At 35.1% G+C, this 21,073-nt stretch overlaps 2 protein-coding genes across 2 annotated transcripts; one reads left to right on the plus strand and one right to left on the minus strand.

Annotated features, from left to right (window-relative positions):
- Nucleotides 1-2,550: 2,550 nt before the first annotated feature.
- fbxo15 (F-box protein 15) lies at nt 2,551-13,078 on the minus strand. Its single transcript, XM_058765549.1, has 10 exons — nt 12,676-13,078; nt 12,476-12,565; nt 12,144-12,248; nt 11,819-12,052; nt 8,270-8,470; nt 8,065-8,188; nt 6,821-6,900; nt 6,218-6,363; nt 3,740-3,864; nt 2,551-3,640 (listed from the first exon to the last, which is right to left on the minus strand). The coding sequence occupies exons 1-10, from the start codon at nt 12,750-12,752 to the stop codon at nt 3,371-3,373; spliced, it is 1,452 nt and encodes a 483-aa protein (XP_058621532.1). The 5' UTR covers nt 12,753-13,078; the 3' UTR covers nt 2,551-3,370.
- A 2,844-nt stretch (nt 13,079-15,922) lies between these two features.
- Nucleotides 15,923-19,327, plus strand: cbln2b (cerebellin 2b precursor). The gene is made up of 4 exons (XM_058765667.1): nt 15,923-16,005; nt 16,355-16,860; nt 17,918-18,037; nt 18,174-19,327. The coding sequence occupies exons 2-4, from the start codon at nt 16,573-16,575 to the stop codon at nt 18,369-18,371; spliced, it is 606 nt and encodes a 201-aa protein (XP_058621650.1). The 5' UTR covers nt 15,923-16,005; nt 16,355-16,572; the 3' UTR covers nt 18,372-19,327.
- Nucleotides 19,328-21,073: the final 1,746 nt, after the last annotated feature.

Here is a 21,073-nt window from a genome sequence, read left to right on the forward strand (position 1 = left end):
TCAAATAGTGATGTATAATGCATATTTTGGCAAATGTAGCAGATCAACCAGTTATTTTATGCTGAGAATTTGAATACTGTTTACATTATACTTAGTGTATACTGCAGTACAGATAAGAGTATTATGGTATGCCATTTCTGAACTTAGCCAAAATTATTACTACAAGTCTAAGTAAATATTTTTCCTAGATTTGCATCTCTAAACAGAAACTAAGCAGATAAAACAATTATTTCCCTGTAAATAAGACTGAGGTTAGATTAGGAAATTTGCTGAAAGATGTAAATTAGATTGTTTCTAATAGATTTGGAGAAATTTCTCATTACATCACTTGCTCACCAATGGATCCTCTGCAGTGAATGGGTGCCGTCAGAATGAGCGTCCAAACAGCTGATAAAAAACATCACAATAATCTACAAGTATGTTTGTTTAGAACTGCTTCTCTCCTGATTCAGACTAGATGACTTTCTCATTTGGGAAAGCAATATTGTGGACAGTTTTGGATTTGATGGATTTATTTATTAAAAATGCACCACTTTTCACTTTGCAGGACATTAATTGATGAACTAGACTTGTGTGGATTACTTGTGGATTACTGTGATGTTTTTATCAGACTCTCACTCTGATGGCACCCATTCACTGAAGAGGATCCATTGGTGAGTGAATTTCTCCAAACCTGATGTAGAAACAAACTCATCTACATCTTGGATGGCCTGAGGGTGAGTATATTTTCAGCAATTTGTTTTTGTATTTTTGGATGAACTATTCCTTTAATGCATGAATCACTGTACACATTTTAGCAACCACTACCTTCATTTAATCTATATTACCAATCCTGGTCTCTCTAAATCAAAAACACTCCATTACTATTTCCAGCCATTTCTACAGTATAGTATCCACTTGCTTTTGCTAACTCATTACTATTTGTGCCTCATTTATGGATTACCAGATCTAGCAGGTGTTTTATGACCTTATAAAGACTATATTACCAGACAAATAAAGTGTTTTTACTACACTAAAATGTGCCTCGGGTTGGCCTTAAAATAGCTGCATTGCACTATTGTTCATCTACTGCAGTACAATAAACCATTGAAGTATTGGGGCAACATAAGGGGTATTAACCTTCAGGCAAACCTTTAATACAGCCTCAGTCATGACAAGAAGCCAATTCATTTCAGCCTACAGAGGGAATGGATTTGGATCAGAGTCATGACAAAATATGTTGAAAAAAGCAGTTTTCAAGGTTAGCTTGACCTCCAAGGAAAAAAAAAAAGAAGAAGAGAGCGCTAGGCAATCTTATTACGCCACTATCCAGTTTTTTTTATGTCTGTCTCTTCTGCCAGCCGTATAACTTCGGCACCTCTGATTACCGACCTAAGCAAAACGTTATTCCGACACTGGAATTGTGTCAAAATGCCTGCAATAAAGAGCTATATCATGATTATATACCTCTCCTGAATGCAATTGTCTTATGCTAGGAATGCTGAGGCAGCACAATAGCAACATTGCACCATGTACGAACATTTCAAGATACTTTTGCTGCCAAATGAACATTGCTAAGCTATATAAGTCACAGCATGTTTTCATTTTATGATGTCAAAATATTATTCACGGAGTCACGCGCTAAAATCCCATTACATACTCTTAATGTCCTCGGTGTTACGGCGTGATACATCTTCAAGTCAAGCACTTCAACTGAAATTTTATGGACTATTAAATTTGCATAAACCAATGCAGTGGAGATTTAAAGTGTAACTTGACGCTATGACAAAAGAACATAATCTACCTCTAGGGCAGAGAAATGTCTATTGCCTATGAATAATATAGTCAAATCAACCGCCGGGCGTACAAGAATTCTGCCATGTTTCGCAGTAAGAAACATTCTAGTAGAGTAACGCAGTACTGACCAAAACTATCCATTATGCAAATCATTTAATTTAGAAATATGCGTAATGAGGAAAAAATGTGCCATTCCTGATGAAGACAGAGAGGAAAATCAACTTAAGTGGATTCAATGCCTTTGGTTTTGACATGATCATGAATCCAAAACAGTGTATAACACTGATCAACATCACTGCAATAAACTAAATTTACAATGTCAACAAAAAACTTTTATAATCAGATTCATTCACTTATGCCTTATGACACTTACGACAAGGACAATTACTCCATATGCTGTTCAATAAAAAAAATGTTTGATTAAAATGATTAAAGAAATCCATTTGTTCATGTTTTAATTTTTAACTTTTTACAAAAAAAAAACACTACAAATTTCGTCCAGTGATTTTCAGTGTATTTTCTTATCACTGAGATACTTTTATAAGTTTGAGAAATTTTGCTGTTTTAGTCAATTTATTAACTTTTTTTTTTAATTATTTTTTATTTATTTATTTACTTATAACCAATTTTTATTAAAATTTTAGTGTATTTTCATCAAATATTTATATGTTGAATTAATGATACTGTCACAGTACATATACATATATACACACACACACACACACACACGTCTAACATAAAGGTTTTAATTAACTTTAATAACCCTTTTTTTCCATCATTGGTTTCAGTATCCACCAATTAACACAATAATATTGAGATCCTCTGTGTCATTTTTAACAAGCAGATTAGTTGCGTCACTAAGGGCCTTTCAGCTCAGATCTGCTGCTAAATTGAAAGCGTTTCTTTTTTGAAAGGACTTGGAAACAATCCCGGCTTGATTACTGTAACTATATGTATGCAGGCCCATCTCAATCACATCTCCAGATGTTTCATCACTACACCAGTGAGACTTTTAGTGGAAATCAAAACTAAGAGATCAAATCTTCCTTATTAGATTCCAATTAGCTATTACCAATACAATCACAATTTTGCTTTAAGTTACGAAAGCGGCTCAGTGTGGTATCCATACTCTGCCCCAAGGTCATGCAATCAACTTCCTCCTGTCCCGCTCATGCTGTAAGGGAGATTTCTCAGTTCTGGAACAGTTTCCCAGCTCACATTAGATCCTCCTCCTCCTCCACTGGCACTTTTAAATCCAGCTTAAAGGTCCATTTTTATTCCTTAGCTCTTGATTCTATGGAATTTTTTATGGGTTTCTTCTTATTCTATTATTTATATTTGATCAGACTTGACATGAAAATACCTCTCTTTGTGACAGGCTGACTTTTATATCCTGCGATTAAAGTATAACGGTCCGTGAAAATGTGTATTTAAGTGTTTGGTGATATTAAAATGTATAGAAACAATCAGCCAAAACATTAACCTGAAAAGAAAAAGCTACAATAATATTGACAGGAGTTTAATCAGCCTCGCTTGATTTAAAGTCTAATATAGTAAACGGTTGTCATACAAACTGAAATGGCACACAAAGTCTTCAATAATCTCTCCCAAAGTGCTTATTCACTTTGGCAACAGCAATGTAAATCACTAGATTAACCACAAAATACTGTTCCTTGTACTCCATCTGCTTCAGTCTCATCTCCACCCTCCCCTCTGAGTCTTGGTATAGGATGGAGAAACTCCCACCATCAAAATCATATGATACCGTGTCCTGACTTGCTTTTGTCATCACAACAGGAGCACTGACGCACCAAAAAGGCTGCTTGGCTTCATCCCATACAGTGAGGCTGATCATGCAACAGTCCTGGAAACAGCAATTAGACCATGAAAACTTCCTAATATTAGAATTAAGTGCTGTGAATAAGAAAGTGAGGATGACTGGACCAGTGTGGTACTTCTGTACCTTGATAGTTCCATGTAAAGCTTCAGTCCTCCAAGGCAAGCTGACATCTCCAACCTGATGAATATTTGGGGATCTGTTATTCTCACTGATCACTTCCAGTGGAAGATAACCATCAGAAATCAAATCTGGAGAGTAAAAAAAAAGGAAATAAAAAAGAGGTGCACTTCGATACTTTCTGGTTATCTACCAAAGATGAGATATGAGTCCAAAAATAATTAAGACACTAAATAAGAGTATTTTCGGGGCCCTTGCCCCTATATATATTTATTTATTTTTTTGTTCAAATAATTTTTAATCAAAAGGTGGTTTTCAGGGTTGTATTAAGTAAATACCTTTGGTCATATTTTGATTTGAATAATACACATTTGTTCAAAAGGGGTCAGTAAGTTTTTATTTTTATATTTTTGAAACAAGTCTCTTCTGTTCACCAAAAGCTGCATTTATTTAATCAGAAATACAGTAAAAACAGTAATAATTTGAAATAGCATTGCCATTTTAAATAACTGTTTTCTATTTTAATACATCCATTACTCCAGTCTTCAGTGTCACATTTTCTTTCAGAAATCATTCTAATATGCTGACTTACCACTTATTTTCCAAAAAAAACATTACATTTTATTGTCAATGCTGAAAACAGTTTTTTTAGTATTTTTATATTTTCAAATACCTTTTAGGATGAATATATACAACCCGAATTCCGGAAATGTTGGGACGTTTTTTAAATTTGAATAAAATGAAAACTAAAAGAATTTCAAATCACATGAGCCAATATTTTATTCACAATAGAACATAGAAATTTGACAATTTTATGAACAAAATGAGCTCATTTCAAATTTGATGCCTGCTACAGGTCTCAAAATAGTTGCGATGGGGTCATGTTTACCATGGTGTAGCATCTCCTCTTTTCAAAACAGTTTGAAGACGTCTGGGCATCGAGGTTATGAGTTTCTGGAGTTTTGGTGTTGGAATTTGGTCCCATTCTTGCCTGATATAGGTTTCCAGCTGCTGAAGAGTTTGTGGTCGTCTTTGACATATTTTTTGTTTAATGATGCACCAAATGTTCTCTATAGGTGAAAGATCTGGACTGCAGGCAGGCCAATTCAGCACCCGGACTCCTCTACTACGAAGCCATGCTGTTGTAATAGCTGCAGTATGTGGTTTTGCATTGTCCTGCTGAAATACACATCGTCTGGTGGGGGGGAGCATATGTTGCTCTAAAACCTTTATATACCTTTCAGCATTCATAGTGCCTTCCAAAACATGCAAGCTGCCCATACCGTATGCACTTATGCACCCTCATACCATCAGAGATGCAGGCTTTTGAACTGAACGCTGATAACACACTGGAAGGTCTCCCTCCTCTTTAGCCCGGAGGACACGGCGTCCGTGATTTCCAACAAGAATTTCAAATTTGGACTCGTCTGACCATAGAACACTTTTCCACTTTGAAACAGTCCATTTTAAATGAGCCTTGGCCCACAGGACACGACGGCGCTTCTGGACCATGTTCACATATGGCTTCCTTTTTGCATGATAGAGCTTTAGTTGGCATCTGCAGATGACACGGCGGATTGTGTTTACCACCAGTGGTTTCTGGAAGTATTCCTGGGCCCATTTAGTAATGTCAATGACAGAATCATGCCGATGAGTTGTGCAGTATGGAAGTATTCCACAATCTTTGTACGCACTCTTTCACAGATTGGAGAGCCTCTGCCCATCTTTACTTCTGAGAGACTCTGCCTCTCTAAGACATCCCTTTTATAGCTAATCATGTTACAGACCTGATGTCAATTAACTTAGTTAGTTGCTAGATGTTCTCCCAGCTGAATCTTTTAAAAATTTCTTGCTTTTTCAGCCATTTGTTGCCCCCATGCCAACTTTTTTGAGACCTGTAGCAGACATCAAATTTGAAATGAGCTCATTTAGTGGATAAAAGTCTAAATTTTCGCTGTTTAAACATTTGTTATGTTCTCTATGTTCTATTTTGAATAAAATATTGGCTCATGTGATTTGAAAGTCTTTTAGTTTTCATTTTATTCAAATTTAAAAAAAATGTCCCAATATTTCCGGAATTCGTGTTGTAATAATGAATAATATGTTAAAATTATATGAAATGTTATGTTTCATACATTTAATTTCATATTTTATGAAATATTTGTAGAGAAAAATGCCCAACCTGATGCTCAGAAACACTATTTAAGGGTAAAAACTGCTTAATTTTGCTTAAAGCAGGACAACACTATTTTTTAGAATCTAGTGCCATCTACTGTCAAGGAATCTTAGTGTAAAACTGTAACAATAGCCAACTGTTCATTCATGTACTTATAAGGTTATTTATTTTGTACCATCAACTGGATGTCAATTTTCAGAATGTAAACTATTAGTTTAATAAGGACTGATTTTGAAATCATTATAAACGATTCAACTGTTAATTTGAACTCTTATTCTTATTACAGAGTGGACAATGTCTGCTTTTACCTCTTCTGGAAAACAGCTGGGAAAAGCGGTCAGACATGATGACTTTCACTGTATTATGCAGTTCAATGTAAGCAGTGTATCCATGGAGACCATACTCCGGGTCCACATCATCAAACAAAGCACTGATTCCAGCTGCTGGACATGGACTGGAGGTGTGAAAGAGGGGTAAAAAGAGAAAGAAAGAAAGAAAGAAAGAAAGAAAGAAAGAAAGAAAGAGATTAACTACAAAGTGGGTGTCAATTTACCTTTTCACACTGAGGACTGTAGAGACAGTATGGCAGTAAAACAGGTGGTGTGACAACTGATGCGTTAGAGCTGTACAGTGTTCAGCTTCACCAGAAGATGGAGTTATTACACCACCAAACTATACTGACGGTGATACATAACTGGCATTTAGGTTCTGATATACACAGACACATCTGTGATTAATAAGAGAGAGAAAGAGAGAGAGAGATATCAGAAAAATAAAACAAAGGGATTAAGAAAATGAAATACATATTACATTTTGCGAAGGACTTTAACAGGGGCCAGTGCAAATAGTCTTCTGTAAATGCAAAAAAAAAAATAAAAAAAATAAAAAAAATAGACGAAATAAAGCAATACCTAATAGATGCATGAAGACTTCTTTCCACAAGTCTGTGATTGTGCAAGTTCACCATGACAAAAGCAATTCCCCATTGGTCCTGTATAAGAAGCACATAATTAACAATTGTTGCTTTTTTAATGAAATATTATTTTTTTGTATATTATGAAGACCATTACTACCAATAATAATAATCATAATTATTATAATATACTAGTGCTGTCAAACAATTAATCGTGATTAATCGCATCCAAAATAAAAGTTTTTGTTTACATAATATATGAGTGTGTACTGTGTATATATATATATATATATATATATATATATATATATATATATATATATATATATATATATATATATATATATATATATATATACACACATACATATATACATATAAATACAAACACATGCATGTATGTATTTAAGAAAAATATGTTGTTTACATATTACATACACATATATAATATAAAATATAATAACATAAATATATAAATGTATATACATGTAAATAATTTCAAAATATATACTTTATGTGTGTGTATTTATATATACATAAACACAGTACACATACATCTATTATGTAAACAAAAATGTTTATTTTGATTGTGATTAATCGCGATTAATTGTTTGACAGCACTATAATATACACACTACTATTCAAAAATTGAATGTTGGTCATATTTTTAATGCTTTTGAAAGAAGCCTGTTATTGCCTGTTATTAAGTAATATTTTGAAATATTACAATTTAAAATTATTGATTTTTTTATTTATTTATTTTTTTTAATGTAATTTATTCCTGTGATGGCAAAGCTGAATTTTCAGCATCATTACGCCAATCTTCAGTGTCTAATGATTCTTCAAAAAATCATTCTAATATGCTGATTTGTAAGAAACATTTATCATTATTATTTTGAAAACATTTTTAAAAAGGTTTTTTGATGAATAAAGCTGAAAAGAACCACATTTATATAAAATATATTTTTTTTGTAAAACTAAAAAGGTCTTAAATTAGTCTTTTAATCAATTAATGCATGGTTGCTGATTAAAAGTATTAATTTATTTCAAGAAAATATTATCATAATAAAATTCAAAACATCAAGTGCAACAAGCAAAAAACAAGGAAAAAACAAAAAAAACAAAATACATAAAAAAAAAAAAAAAAAACAGCAAACCAAACAGCAATACTAATAAAATAAGTGTCACAAAATGTATGTTTTCTCCACAATATACAAGGTGAACTCCGAAAATGAAAAATACCTTCCAGAATCCCAAAGTTACGCCCTGTCCAACATACAGCATCTTGACAATCTTGTCTGAAACACACAGTTCACAGTGTTCTCCTTGAAGCTTTATTTTGGACATAAATGATTTCCAGCCCGGCCTGAAAGACACAAGATGGAAACATCTACATCATTTAGTTTGGAGTAAAGCTGTACATTTGTATTTTTGGCACCTACCACACCTGTAAGGAGCAGGACAATCGAGGGGCACCCGAAACACTCCGTGAAGCTCAAGGGAGGTGAGCTGGTTGAAAGGAGGCCAAGTGACAGCGCCCCAGAACACAAAAACAGCCGTACTGCTGAAGGAGGCATGAGACTGCTCAAAGGTGCTCCGCCGTCCTCTCCCATCAGTCACTGTGATCTCCCATGTAATGCACAGACTCCTGCCAGACACACATGACACAAACCCCATCTGACACCTCTGCTCTCAGATCATTTAAGGGCAATGGATTTTTTGTTGTTTTTTGAAGAAGTGGGGAATGCTAGATCAAGAAAACATAAAATGTATCAAAGAAAACACTAAGCTGATGAAAATAATGTTTAATCTGTATATTTATCATGTTTTCCTGAAACATCCCTAAAACAAGATACACTTCTTTACTTGCAAAAAAAAAAAAAATGTTAAAAATATGAAACTAAAAGGTAACATTGTTTTTCAGATACTATATTTTGAAGTAAGTTTATTATTAATTGCATTTTTAAGTATGTATAAAACAAAAACCTAATGAAGTTTAAAAGTGAGGTTTAGACTTAAATAATATAAAAATAAAAATGATCACTTTCATCAATTATAATTATTAATTTTTTTGAAAAATTAAAACTGAAAGATGTTGTTTTTAGAAACTATATTTTGAATTAAGTTAATAATATATACACATACACACTATCTATCTATCTATCTATCTATCTATCTATCTATCTATCTATCTATCAATTCAATTCAAAATTGCTTTATTGGCATGACTGTAAAAAATACTATATTGCCAAAGCTTGAAATATATGTGGAGAAATGTAATAATGAAAAGATCAAAATAATAGAATAAAAAACATTATAACAATATAAACTTAAACAGTGAAACAAATAAGAACTTGTGTGAACATTTCATACCACAGTGTTTAACGTATAAACACACACAGGCTGAGGGTCACTGTGGTAGACATTAGGGAAACACACTGAGGTCAGACATAATACACATATTACACACATTATGTACATACACCTGCTGTCTCTCGGGCTGTGGCACGTCCACACGTATCTCGCAGCCAGTGCTGCTGTCTGTCCCTCTCCTAGTATTATCTTTATTTGTTCCTCTTCAGTTGAATTTGTTGATGTATGTGTCTCTGATTGATTTAAATTGGTAACAGTGAAGTAAGAAGTGTGTCTCTGTCTCGATCTCTCCTGTCTCACAGTGAGCACACACTCTTTACTCTCTGGGTAACCAGCTCTTTTTGTGTCTGCCGGTCTCAAAGGCTAGTCTGTGCTCACTGAGTCTATACTTGGTCAGGATCTGCCTCTGCTTTGTGTCTTTGACACTCTGGAGATATTCTTCTAATTCATATTTTGATTTTATAGTTCGATAGAGTTGTAATTTACTTTGTGTTTTGGTTTCTTGATCCCAATGTTCCAGATATATATTTTTAGATTGTTTGATAATTTGATTTATTGTAATGTTTGGGTGAGAAGCAGTGCTGGTCTGAGACTGGTTAGTGTTAGTAGAGTTAGTCAGGTTAGTAAGTCTCAGAACCAGCTGACTTAGGGGACTTTTTTCGGGGTTGTAGTGCTTTAAAATGTAGCGATTCTATGGGACTTGATTTTAGATGCATCCAGAATTTGAGGGATTTTTTTTGTATATTTATAATCAATGGGAATCTATCTATATCTATATCAATATCTATATCTATCTCATATCTATCTGTCACATATCTATCTATCTATCTCTCATATCTATCTATCTAATATCGATCTATCTATCTCATATCTATGTCACATATATATCTGTCTATCTCATATCTATCTGTCACATATCTATCTATCTATCTGTCTGTCTCTCATATCTATCTGTCACATATCTATCTATCTATCTATCTATCTATCTATCTATCTATCTATCTATCTGTCTGTCTGTCACATATCTATCTATCTATCTATCACATATCTATCTATCTGTCTGTCTGTCACGTATCTATCTATCTGTCTGTCTCATATCTATCTGTCTCATATCTATCTATCACATATCTATCTATCTGTCTGTCTCATATCTATCTATCTCATATCCATCTATCTCATATCCATCTATCTCATATCCATCTATCTCATATCCATCTGTCACATATATATCTATCTATCTATCTATCTGTATGTACACACACACACACACACACACACACACATACATATGTATGTATGCATGTATAAAGCATGCATGTATATATAATGTATATATAATGTTGTTTTCAGAGATTTGTATTTAGCATTGCAAGTTAACAAAATGAATGAATGAGTAAATAAATAAATACATACATAGATACATACACACATAAATTTAAATACATGAAAACAAAACTATTTTTAAAGGTGGAGAATACAAGGTAAAGACCCTGCTAAAAATGAATCTGTATTTTATTTAGATTTCCTGTAAAAGTATCCTCCGCCTCTTTAAATTAAGTTTCATTTACCTGAGAATCAAAACTGTGTTCAGATGGAAATATGAAAACTAAAAGATTAACTGGGAAACAACACAAAAATACTATTGATTGATTAATTGACTGCCTGACTTATATGCAGGTACTGTTGTTAACCTAATTAAGTTGATTAAGAGCAGGGAAGTGTCTGTTTGGCAAGATACCAGCAATGAACGGCATTAATTCTGAAAGAAGCAGGGCATTAGGTTGGGGAAATACCTAATATGATGCATCGTGTGCCGGGCATTGGCACAATATGATATCAATTAATGCTGTAAAACGAGATACAAGCAGAGTCCCAGATAGATTAATAGCTGTTGTTTGTGTCTGCAAGTCAGTGGAGATGATTATTACTGAAGTAAATCTCATCCTTCGGTGTCTTTGTAACTGAGGAACCTATGGGGATTTGTCTGGGCAAGAGGTAGGGGCCAAGCAATTTATTTCTACAATTCACCCAGCCTTCTGAGGGGACCACAATTATTTTCATTCCCCCTGTATGCCACACGCTCTTTGAGTCGAAAAATTGAGTGGCCCGGCAGCTCTAATCAGAGGTTAAGACAACAGCACGCCGCGGCCTGCAGATCATCAAGCGTGTTTCCGTATCCCATCGCCCAGGAGCACAGAGCAAATCTAAGACGCTGACTCTCACACTCACCTTTAATAAGCCCAGACACTGCAGGAGGGAAAAACACACCCTGACATATATTTGATGGGGAATATACCATCTTCAACAGATTAGATAGGTCACAACAAAGACGATATTTTGACTACAAAGTCTTGTTGTGTATTACTAAATGTAGATGTAGGGACGTACAAAAAGAGGATTGAAAGAAATAAATCAAAACAACTAGAAACCCAGGAACTACAACTGAACATAGTTTATGCGTACATATTTACATAAAGAAATAGATTACGTGTCTCCATGCCAAACCAATGCTCTCGTCATATTAAAAAAGGATTTAATAACCATAAAATGAAAAGGGACACTGCACATTTAATTAACAGTGAATTCGCAAATAAACTAAATAAAAAAAGCCACAATCTCTAACCTTATGACTTCCTCTGTATGTCGCGGCAGTCCTGAATAAGGGTCAATGCGTTGTAGTTTTGTTCTCCACTTGTTCACATTCAGGCCGGCAACTTCTTTGAAGAATGCATTTCTCCAGTATCTCTTTGGCCTCTCCTGCACACCCACCACACCAAGTTCAAGTATCATCTGATCCTCTTCAATGGCTTTCTTCTTTTTGCTACATTCGCGGATGTAAAACTGATACCACATAAAGCTGCAAGGACAACGGAATGAGGAAATAATGATTTTGATTGGTTTTTGAACTTTGAGAGAAAGAAGGCCTGAAGAAAAACAAACTCACTCACTTGCTGTTGGACAGTTCCTGGAAATGCTTGTTGATTAAACTAATGCAGAACAGAGACCCGGGATCCAAGTACGAGAGAATCCTGAGAATGATCTCTGTTGGCATCCTAGTTTAAGTCAGATAGATAGATAGATAGATAGATAGATAGATAGATAGATAGATAGATAGGAGAACAGATATAATGGTAGCACAATGGCATTTAATACTAAATGAATAAATAAACATACAACTACTTAAATCGCTATTTTAAACTAACAACACATCATTTATTTAATTAATTTCTAGGGATGCGAGCAAGTCACTGTAAAGCTAAAGTGATCATACAAAACTTGCCTTTCTAAGGAGTTTTCACAAGTCTTTTCTTTGCGTTTGGATGTCATTCTGTAGACTAATGGATGTTGTAAAGCTGCTTTTCTTTGTTTCCTGTGAAAATTAAACACAAACACACTGAGACGATCTAGTCTGCTGGAAGCATTAAAGTGCAGAAGCATTAAAGCCAGAATGATGTAAAATAACATAGAAACAACAACAACCTGGGCATGGATTTTGATTTAATAATTGAAGGCTGCCCAGCATCTTGCCTCTGGATCTTCACGGATTGCGAAGACATAATTTGTATCTCTTCTGAAGCGTGTTTAAGTGCCTCCTAATTTGTTATCTGTTCAGTCTCACTCTTCCGGCGTCTCTCTGCCAAGGTAACCAGGTGCCAAGCGCTTTAATCGCACTACACAGGGCGCACTGTCATCTCACAGAGTCTGGTGTATTTTAATGGGTACGGTCTAGTACACTAGATAGGACATTAAACAGTTCAGCGAAGAGTTATACCATGGTATTCCGAGGAAAAACTTCAAAAAAGCATTGTTGCCACAACTACATTCTTCTACTAACAGGCGATGTCACCATCTGGCGAAATGCCGCCACCAACAGGCCAGGAGCGGAAGTGTCGTTTTGAAACAACCTAATCAAGAAGTTTTCAAAGTAGGAACTATGAACACCCTGAGAGCCTCATGGGGGTGCTAATGCTACGTGAACAATTTGAGAGTAACAAAATGCTGAACGTGTTTTCCTTTTTATTCATTGCAACATATGTTAGGGTTTTTTTTTGTTTGTTTTTTTTTGCTGGTTCACTTGTTATCTTTTTTTCCCCATTAAATCAGATTTGGAATAATTTAGCCTTACATTACTTGCTCACCAGTGGATCCTCTGCAGTGAATGGGTGCCGTCAGAATAAGAGTTCAATCAGTTGTTAAAAAACATAACAATAATCCACAAGTAATCCACATGACTCCAGTTCATAATGCCTTGTGAAGCAAAAAGCGGCGTTTTTGTAAGAAATAAATCCATCAAGGCCGATGCTTCTGTCCAAAATATGAGTCCGTAATCCATAATATCACTTCCTCCAGTGAAAAATCCACCCATATTGTCCTCTGACATCAAAATCCATTTTCGCTTGTAAAAAAAAATAAAAATAAATCTGTGCATATTTCTCTCCTGGTTCAGACGAGAGACAGCTTTTTCACAGGAGAAAGCAATATTAATGATTGAAGCCAAATTTCATCCAAATCTAGGGTTGCTTTAGGGTAGGTAAATTTTCTGCAAGTTTTCATTCTTGGGTAAACTTTTCCTTGTGAAATATATCAGATGAGATTTTAATAAAGCAAAAAATAGCAAAGGGAAGGGTTTTTTATGGTGGTCTAGGCGATCTCAAGAGTGATGATGGTCTGCTGCCTGTCAGATGAAATAGTCATAACATTCACAATAATGTACGGGTTCTCTTGGTTGGGGAGAGCTCTTCTCTGTGGGCATAAACGGCTCTGGGCCCTGTGATACACAGGTCCCGATGACCACCCAGCTTGACATTTGATGTTTTCTTTCTTTTACTCGCCCTTCTGTATAGGCCCTCGGTCAGCCGCTGCTCTCGGATACTCAACGTCAACCTCCACAGAGCCTGTCACTCTGCACCCACAGTGCGAATCTTGTCAAAAAAGGTGCATGGAGAGCATGTGAGGATGGATGATGTTGACTATGACTGGAAAATGCATGATCTTTCACCTAATTTAACCTAACTGCTGCATGTGAAGTTTACTTGGAATCTATTTTAAACCCATTATTCTGGCTATACATATTGGCAAATGTGTTAATAAAATATGGTCAGGATAGTATTTGCTGTTATTTGCAGTCTCTCAAGTATCCTAAAAGACAAGAATACCATATTGTGAAGTGCTATTATACTTCAAATTTAATAAAGACACTGAGTCATTACATTACATTACAAAGCAGTATCCTCATTTCACTCTTTAGAAGGCGCCAGCCGCGATTTTCTTGCATGATATTTCCAATTAGCAACTTTGAAGAGTGAGGGAAACTATTAATTAGGGAGGTTAAGAATGGGTTCAGTGGACATAACACATACTGAGTAGACCTGTCAAACCCAGAATCACACTTTATACACTTTACAACAGCTCCGGAGCTTCTCTGAAAAGCTTTTTAATAGATAGAAAGCACAAAACTGATTGCTTATTGCATGTTTTATTATTCCTAATGAGGTTATATTATGACGATTCTCAGATAACACCTTTGTTTAAATCTATTTAACATGTCAGTGTAGTTTCTGTCAATTTTATTAGATTTTAAGAGTTTATTTTTAATTTTCATAATCAGTAATGAAGTTCAAAGTTATTGAAGAAGTGCAATGAATGTATTGCACAGGTTGTAACTCTGGTAACACTTTTATTAGTCAAATATTTATTTGTTTATTTTATTTATTTATTATTTTTGGCAATAATTATTATCTGCAAGTATTTTTAAAGATTTAATTAACAACATATGTCTATTAATACAAGAAGTTGCTCTATGGTATACACTCTTAAAAATAAAGGTTCTTTATTGGCATATATGGTTTCATGAAAAACTTTTAACATCCATTTCACAAAAGGTTATAGCAGAACATGGTTCTTTAGTTTTTTTTTAAATTTTATTCACACTAAGAAAAAAATAGTTCAAGCCCTAAGTAACACTTTTCAATAAGGATCCATTATCAATATTTAATCACAACAAGTACAACTCTTCTAAATCACTTGTTAATCTTATTAACTAACATTAACAAAGATTCATAAATACTGTAACAATTGTATTGTTCATTGATAGTATGTTGCATGCATTAACTAATGACCTTACTGTAAAGTGTTCACTGAAAGGTTCTTTGGAAATCACTTTTGGAACCTTTAAAACAACAGATATTTTAGGACCAGCCATTGTTCATCAAGCCAGACCAACCATGTTTCATAGTGTTTATTTAAAAATACAAACTTTATAAACACAGTAGGGTTTGAGATTATCTCATTTTGTGAGAGGGAATAAGGTGGATGTCAGACAGAGGACCATAGCACTTCTTCTCCACAGGGTGGAGCACAAGATTTTTGTCTGACTTTGAAGGCATTCCACATGGATACCGATATTACTAAAGTGCATGTCTATTTTTCTGATATTAAGCTCTATATTATCAGCTTCAAATTCATAGCTGGTCTACTTACTGCATCTTATATACAAAACTATAGCCTATATGTTTGCTATTGCTATGTGAAAGAATACAGATGTCACCAACAATTGGCTGATAAATTGGATGTTAATCGTGCAGACAAAGTCTTAAATCCAAGATTCTGGCCGTGCCTGACTTTATTGTCCAGAAACGTCCGCTCCAGAATTATTACTGTACTTGAAAAGAAGGGATGGGCGTGAATCGCCCTCTAAAAAGGATGAAGGAGCAATTGGTTTTCTCCACTCTTATTGGGTGCGCGCTTCACTCCTTCTCAAGACAGCTGAAGGAGCAGGAACACAGATTGCACCAACCATGGATTTAACAGGTAACATAATGGACAACATGAAGTAGAAATGAGGCAAAAGAAAACATAGAAAGAAATACTAGATTTCATGGTGCTGTTGTTTTAATTAGCTTTAATTAGGCTATTTCATCGGATATGCAATTATTATAGAAGTGATATTAACTATAGAAAAGATCACTGTAAACTTTATTTTTGTTAGCGTGTTGTGAGTTAAACGCAGTTGACCTTGTATTTTAGTTGAGATTAGGTGTTGCGCCTCGTTGCGCAATTTAATATCATCAACCATAATATTGAGATATTATCAAGATAAATTTTTATTCCTGCACTGTCATTATTATTATTGTTCTGATTTCTCGTTTTTATCATTCAGGAACCATTGTGCAAATACTCTGATCAGCTTCAACTGATGCGCATAGACGAGAAGAAAAGGAGTGTGTGACGGTGAGTTACAGAATTGAAAGAGAGAGAGTAAGTGAGAGAGAGAGAAAGTGAGAGAGAGCGGTTAGTTTGGACCAGGTGACAGAGCTACATCAAACCTCCAAGGGGCTGGTGGTTAAGATCAGTTTGCACAGGATTCTTGTTCCGATCATGGTGCCAGCAGCCTGTCCCGGACCCTTTGCCATGCTGGCTCTCGCCTTTCTCCTGGGATGTGGCATAGGGCTCTGTCTGGGCCAGAATGACACGGAGCCCATCGTTCTGGAGGGAAAGTGTCTGGTGGTGTGCGACTCCAACCCCTCTTCTGACGGAGGAGTCACCTCTTCGCTTGGGATATCTGTGCGCTCCGGCAGCGCCAAAGTGGCTTTTTCGGCCGTCAGAGGGACAAACCACGAACCTTCGGAGATGAGCAACACATCCATGACCATCTATTTTGACCAGGTCAGGTGTCCCGTTGGTGACTTTGTAATCACAGGAACTGCATATGTAGGGCTGTGCTCAGGAATTTCAGCCATAAACTTCACGAAGTGATAAATGTTTCTATTCTATTGGACGATGTACGTTTTTAACCAGTTTAGTTGCGTTTTTCAGGGTAATTAATAGCATTTCACTAAACGTTTGCAGTGTATTACAATGTATTAAGTGCCTACTAGTCTCCGATATATACCTTTCAAACGAATTGCTTAGTTGCAAAATTATTATTATCACCTGTACTGTCAAAATGTTAAATTTAACCCAAGTGTATAGATTAACAATAACCGACCCGCTGTCATTAAAATCGACCTGTAGTAATTAAAACTGACCCGACGTGTTGACAAGTCTGGAATGAGCTTATGGCAAGCCGTTTTAACATGTAAACAATTGCGATAAATGTTTTTGTAACCAGTAGGATACATACTGTTTTTATTATTATTATTTTTATTTTATTTTAAAATAGGTTCTAGTACCAAATAAGTAGGCTAAAAGTAGACTATCAAACAAGTTTCAAATAAGTACTAGTACAACTGGAACTGATACTAGTTTCTAACTATTCAAACTGTTACAAATAACCAAAGAATAGTGCCCAAATTAATAGAACTTTTAAAACTGAAATATCTGCTAGTAATAATTGGAATACATTGAAAATGAATTGATATCTGGACCACAGATTTCATATAGCCTAATTCAATGGCCCCCCAAAAAAGGAAAAAAGAAAAATGAACAATGAAACAATTTCTCACTACTGGAGTAAGTGCTCGTATCTACTGAACAGTTACAAAATAGATTCCACTATTGGGTTATCTTCAACTAATAAAATAATAAATAAAAATATATTTAAAAACAAAAATATTTACTGGTTGTTTGTATGGAATAGATGTTAAACCAGCTTGCCACACTGCGCTCGAAGATCCGCATGTGTCAGTGTAAAATTGCAGATCTAAAAGTAAATGTGATATGTAGATTCGCACATTTTCATTTGCTAGCGGATTTGTAACGCATCATGTTGCTTTTGTTTCAGGTCTTAGTAAACATTGGCAATCATTTCGACCTAAAAGCGAGTGTGTTTACCGCCCCACGGAGAGGAATATACAGTTTCAGCTTTCATGTGGTCAAGGTCTACAACAGACAAACCATACAGGTGAGCAGAGCAGAATATGTTTTTGCACAAAATACAATTGCAGTCACCTCTCATACTGTGCGTTATTCACGAACCCTCGTGGAAAGCCTATTCTCTGCTTTCAAAGGACTAAAGTGCGCTGTGTCCTGTTATTCAGGTTAACCTGATGCAGAACGAGTACCCGGTCATATCTGCTTTTGCTGGAGATCAGGATGTCACGCGGGAGGCGGCGAGTAACGGAGTTCTACTGATGGTGGAGCGCGAGGATCGAGTCTATCTCAAGTTGGAAAGAGGGAATCTAATGGGCGGATGGAAATACTCCACGTTCTCTGGATTTTTAGTCTTTCCTCTATAACTGACTCGCAGACTTGTTACTGCAAGTAATGTTTTCCAAGTGACCGAGGAAGAACGAGTATCAGTTCTTTGAACAAAACCGAAATCTAGCAAAACTGCATATGGACGCGTCCACAGGGAGTTCCCGCCTTTTTTGGCCGCAGCGATTTTCAGTCGCGATTGTTTGGATTTTATCGATGGGAAACAATTCGCTACTGACAATTACCTGGACCACTATATAAACGAGAAGATATTTAAGACGAAGACGAACTTCAAATCCTGAACTAGGTGTATTTATCAGTGCTTTATTTTGTGTTTGTATAGCCTTAATGATTCGGCTTCCGTCCAGTGAGGTGTGTGGTGTGGAGCTGCGGAAGTGCTTTATGGCCCCAAAGCATTTTTGCACGAATGGAAGATTCCTGTTTTGTGCTGTCAATGATGTGTCGTTTGGATGCAGAACATACTGAAAATATGCCAAATGTAGGCCACCTGCTATACAGTGATTATAATGAGAAAAAAATATATCATATATCAGCCAATGGAGACGTCTTAAAAACTTTTTGCCAGACATCTATCTAATTTATAAAATACATATTTACATTATGGTGTGTTCTACATTCCGGATAATAAGTAGCTTTGATTGATTTAGTGTTCAGTGACAATGCTCACAGATGTAAGTTGTGGAAAAAGAAAAGTCCCTATATAATGTCCCGCCTAATAAAATATTGTATTGTACACATATTTACTCAATCTTTTTATTATTATCATTATTAACCTTGAGTATTTTTCTAATGAATGATAAAATCGTATTAATGAATTGCGCATGCGCATTTTTCTTTGCTTGACTACGATGCAATAGCGAATACAACGGCACTGTCCATGGTGCTGAAGCAACACTCAAGACTTCAGAAATATTCTCAAATGTCTCAAGACTGGATGATAAACAATTATGTATGCTGCTCTAAATACATTATTCATTTTTTGCAACCTTGAATCATTGTCTGTTCAGCAATTTTTTAGCATAAAACCTACAATCTTTCTCAATTACTGATGATAATGATACATACCTAAAATGGATGGACTGAAGCAAGGTGATAGTAATGTTAAATTAGCTTTGGTTTCCACAACTGCTGGCCCATTGAAACACACACACTCACGCACACATGAACACACTCTCTGTCTGATTGTTTCATATACACACACTCTGTCTTTTTAGCTTTTCCATCTTTCTCAGTTTGTATTGCGTTCTACATGCATATATCTCCACATGCATGCACATGTACATCTGCGCGCGCACACACACACACACACACACACACACGCACACACACACTCAGTGCTTGCCTGCCCTCTCTCTGATGTACACATATACATATGCATATGCATATACATAAAACACCAACAGAGCTGCAAATGTGAACATAAGGATCAACACAGAAATATTAACAGACATAGGCCTACATTAAAATGTATCACATTAGTTGGACTTGCTTTAGAGAAACAGAACTTTAATGATTAAATAAAGCAAATAAATTACTGTCAGCCACATACAATTTTGTGCACCTGTATTAATTCCCTCATTTGTAATATAAATATGACATTCTCCTCATAAGAAAATTTAATGTTAAATTTATTTAAAAACTGGCATTTCAGTTCACAACTGGAGTAATATGGTTCATCAGAAATTCTGTTTATTCATAAAAGGAAGCTGGTGCACAAATTACGGGTTAAAATTCATGCATGCAAATGAAGGTCTTCGGCTCTGTTCTCAACAGACCAAAGATACAAAATGTCTATGGTTTTAGTTAGATCATAGATCTTACAACATAATCATTTTAAAAGAATAAGAAGCTGCAGTGCACGGCTCGTATATCCTCTAAAGTAAACCACTTAATTTTGAGAGTGCTGAACTGTATGTGCACATGTGTACTGGACTGTGTCATGAAGGGTAATTTGAGGTGTCAGTATTATAATAAGGCCTGTCATAAGCCATAAGTGAACTGAAGAGGATGAAGGCTGACTGCTTCTTTTTCAGATCCACTTAGTTTTAAACCCGGTACAGACAGTGTATAGGTAAATATAATTAAAAGAATATTAGAATTGATTTAGAAATGAATAATTCATTAATGTTTACCTTTGTCAAGCATTGGCAGCAAATATTGCAGAAGAGGTAAAGTTCAATGAATTTCTAGATTTGAGATAATGTCTTTTGCACAGAGACATTCAAGGAATTTTATGAGAAGTTCACTTCGTTTCTGTGTTAGATTTTTTTTTTAAGCACCAAAAAGCATTTGGATCAAAGCTTTTAAATAAAAGGTTACTGGTTTTTATTTCTATCATTAAAATTCACTTAGTAGGGGCGACTAATTTTCATTTCTTTCTTTCTTTCTTTCTTTCTTTCTTTCTTTCTTTTTTTCCAAAATATTCTTCAAGTGTCATTGTGTTTTCCTATTCAATGTGACATCCATTTTTGTTCAAAGTTGAGAGTAGAAATTAGCTGCTTCTTTATTTCTTAAAAATGACAACCTTTTGTTTTTGTGTGTGTGTGTGTGTGTGTATGAGAGAGAGAGAGAGAGAGAGAGAGAGAGCGTATGAAATGTAATAAAATTAAATTAGACCATATACGCTTCTAATCTTTGACAATCAAAAGTTTCCCTCCTTGAAATTTAATTATTTATTTGCTGAATTTATATTGTGGTTGTCATGGTGTTATTTATGATAGCA

Source organism: Onychostoma macrolepis, chromosome 24, assembly GCF_012432095.1.
Source record: "Onychostoma macrolepis isolate SWU-2019 chromosome 24, ASM1243209v1, whole genome shotgun sequence".
In the NCBI taxonomy this organism is placed as follows: Eukaryota; Metazoa; Chordata; class Actinopteri; order Cypriniformes; family Cyprinidae; genus Onychostoma; species Onychostoma macrolepis.

Bases quoted from the DNA above. Each gene is read 5' to 3' on its own strand.
- cbln2b (XM_058765667.1), top strand. From the start codon at position 16,573: ATGGTGCCAGCAGCCTGTCCCGGACCCTTTGCCATGCTGGCTCTCGCC. The intron at 16,861-17,917 runs GTCAGGTGTCCC...CTTTTGTTTCAG, and splicing joins TGACCATCTATTTTGACCAG to GTCTTAGTAAACATTGGCAA. The intron at 18,038-18,173 runs GTGAGCAGAGCA...CCTGTTATTCAG, and splicing joins ACAACAGACAAACCATACAG to GTTAACCTGATGCAGAACGA.
- fbxo15 (XM_058765549.1), bottom strand. From the start codon at position 12,752: ATGTCTTCGCAATCCGTGAAGATCCAGAGGCAAGATGCTGGGCAGCCT. The intron at 12,566-12,675 runs GTTGTTGTTGTT...TAATTTTCACAG, and splicing joins AAATCAAAATCCATGCCCAG to GAAACAAAGAAAAGCAGCTT. The intron at 6,364-6,820 runs GTATTGCTTTAT...TCACACCTCCAG, and splicing joins AGTCTTCATGCATCTATTAG to TCCATGTCCAGCAGCTGGAA.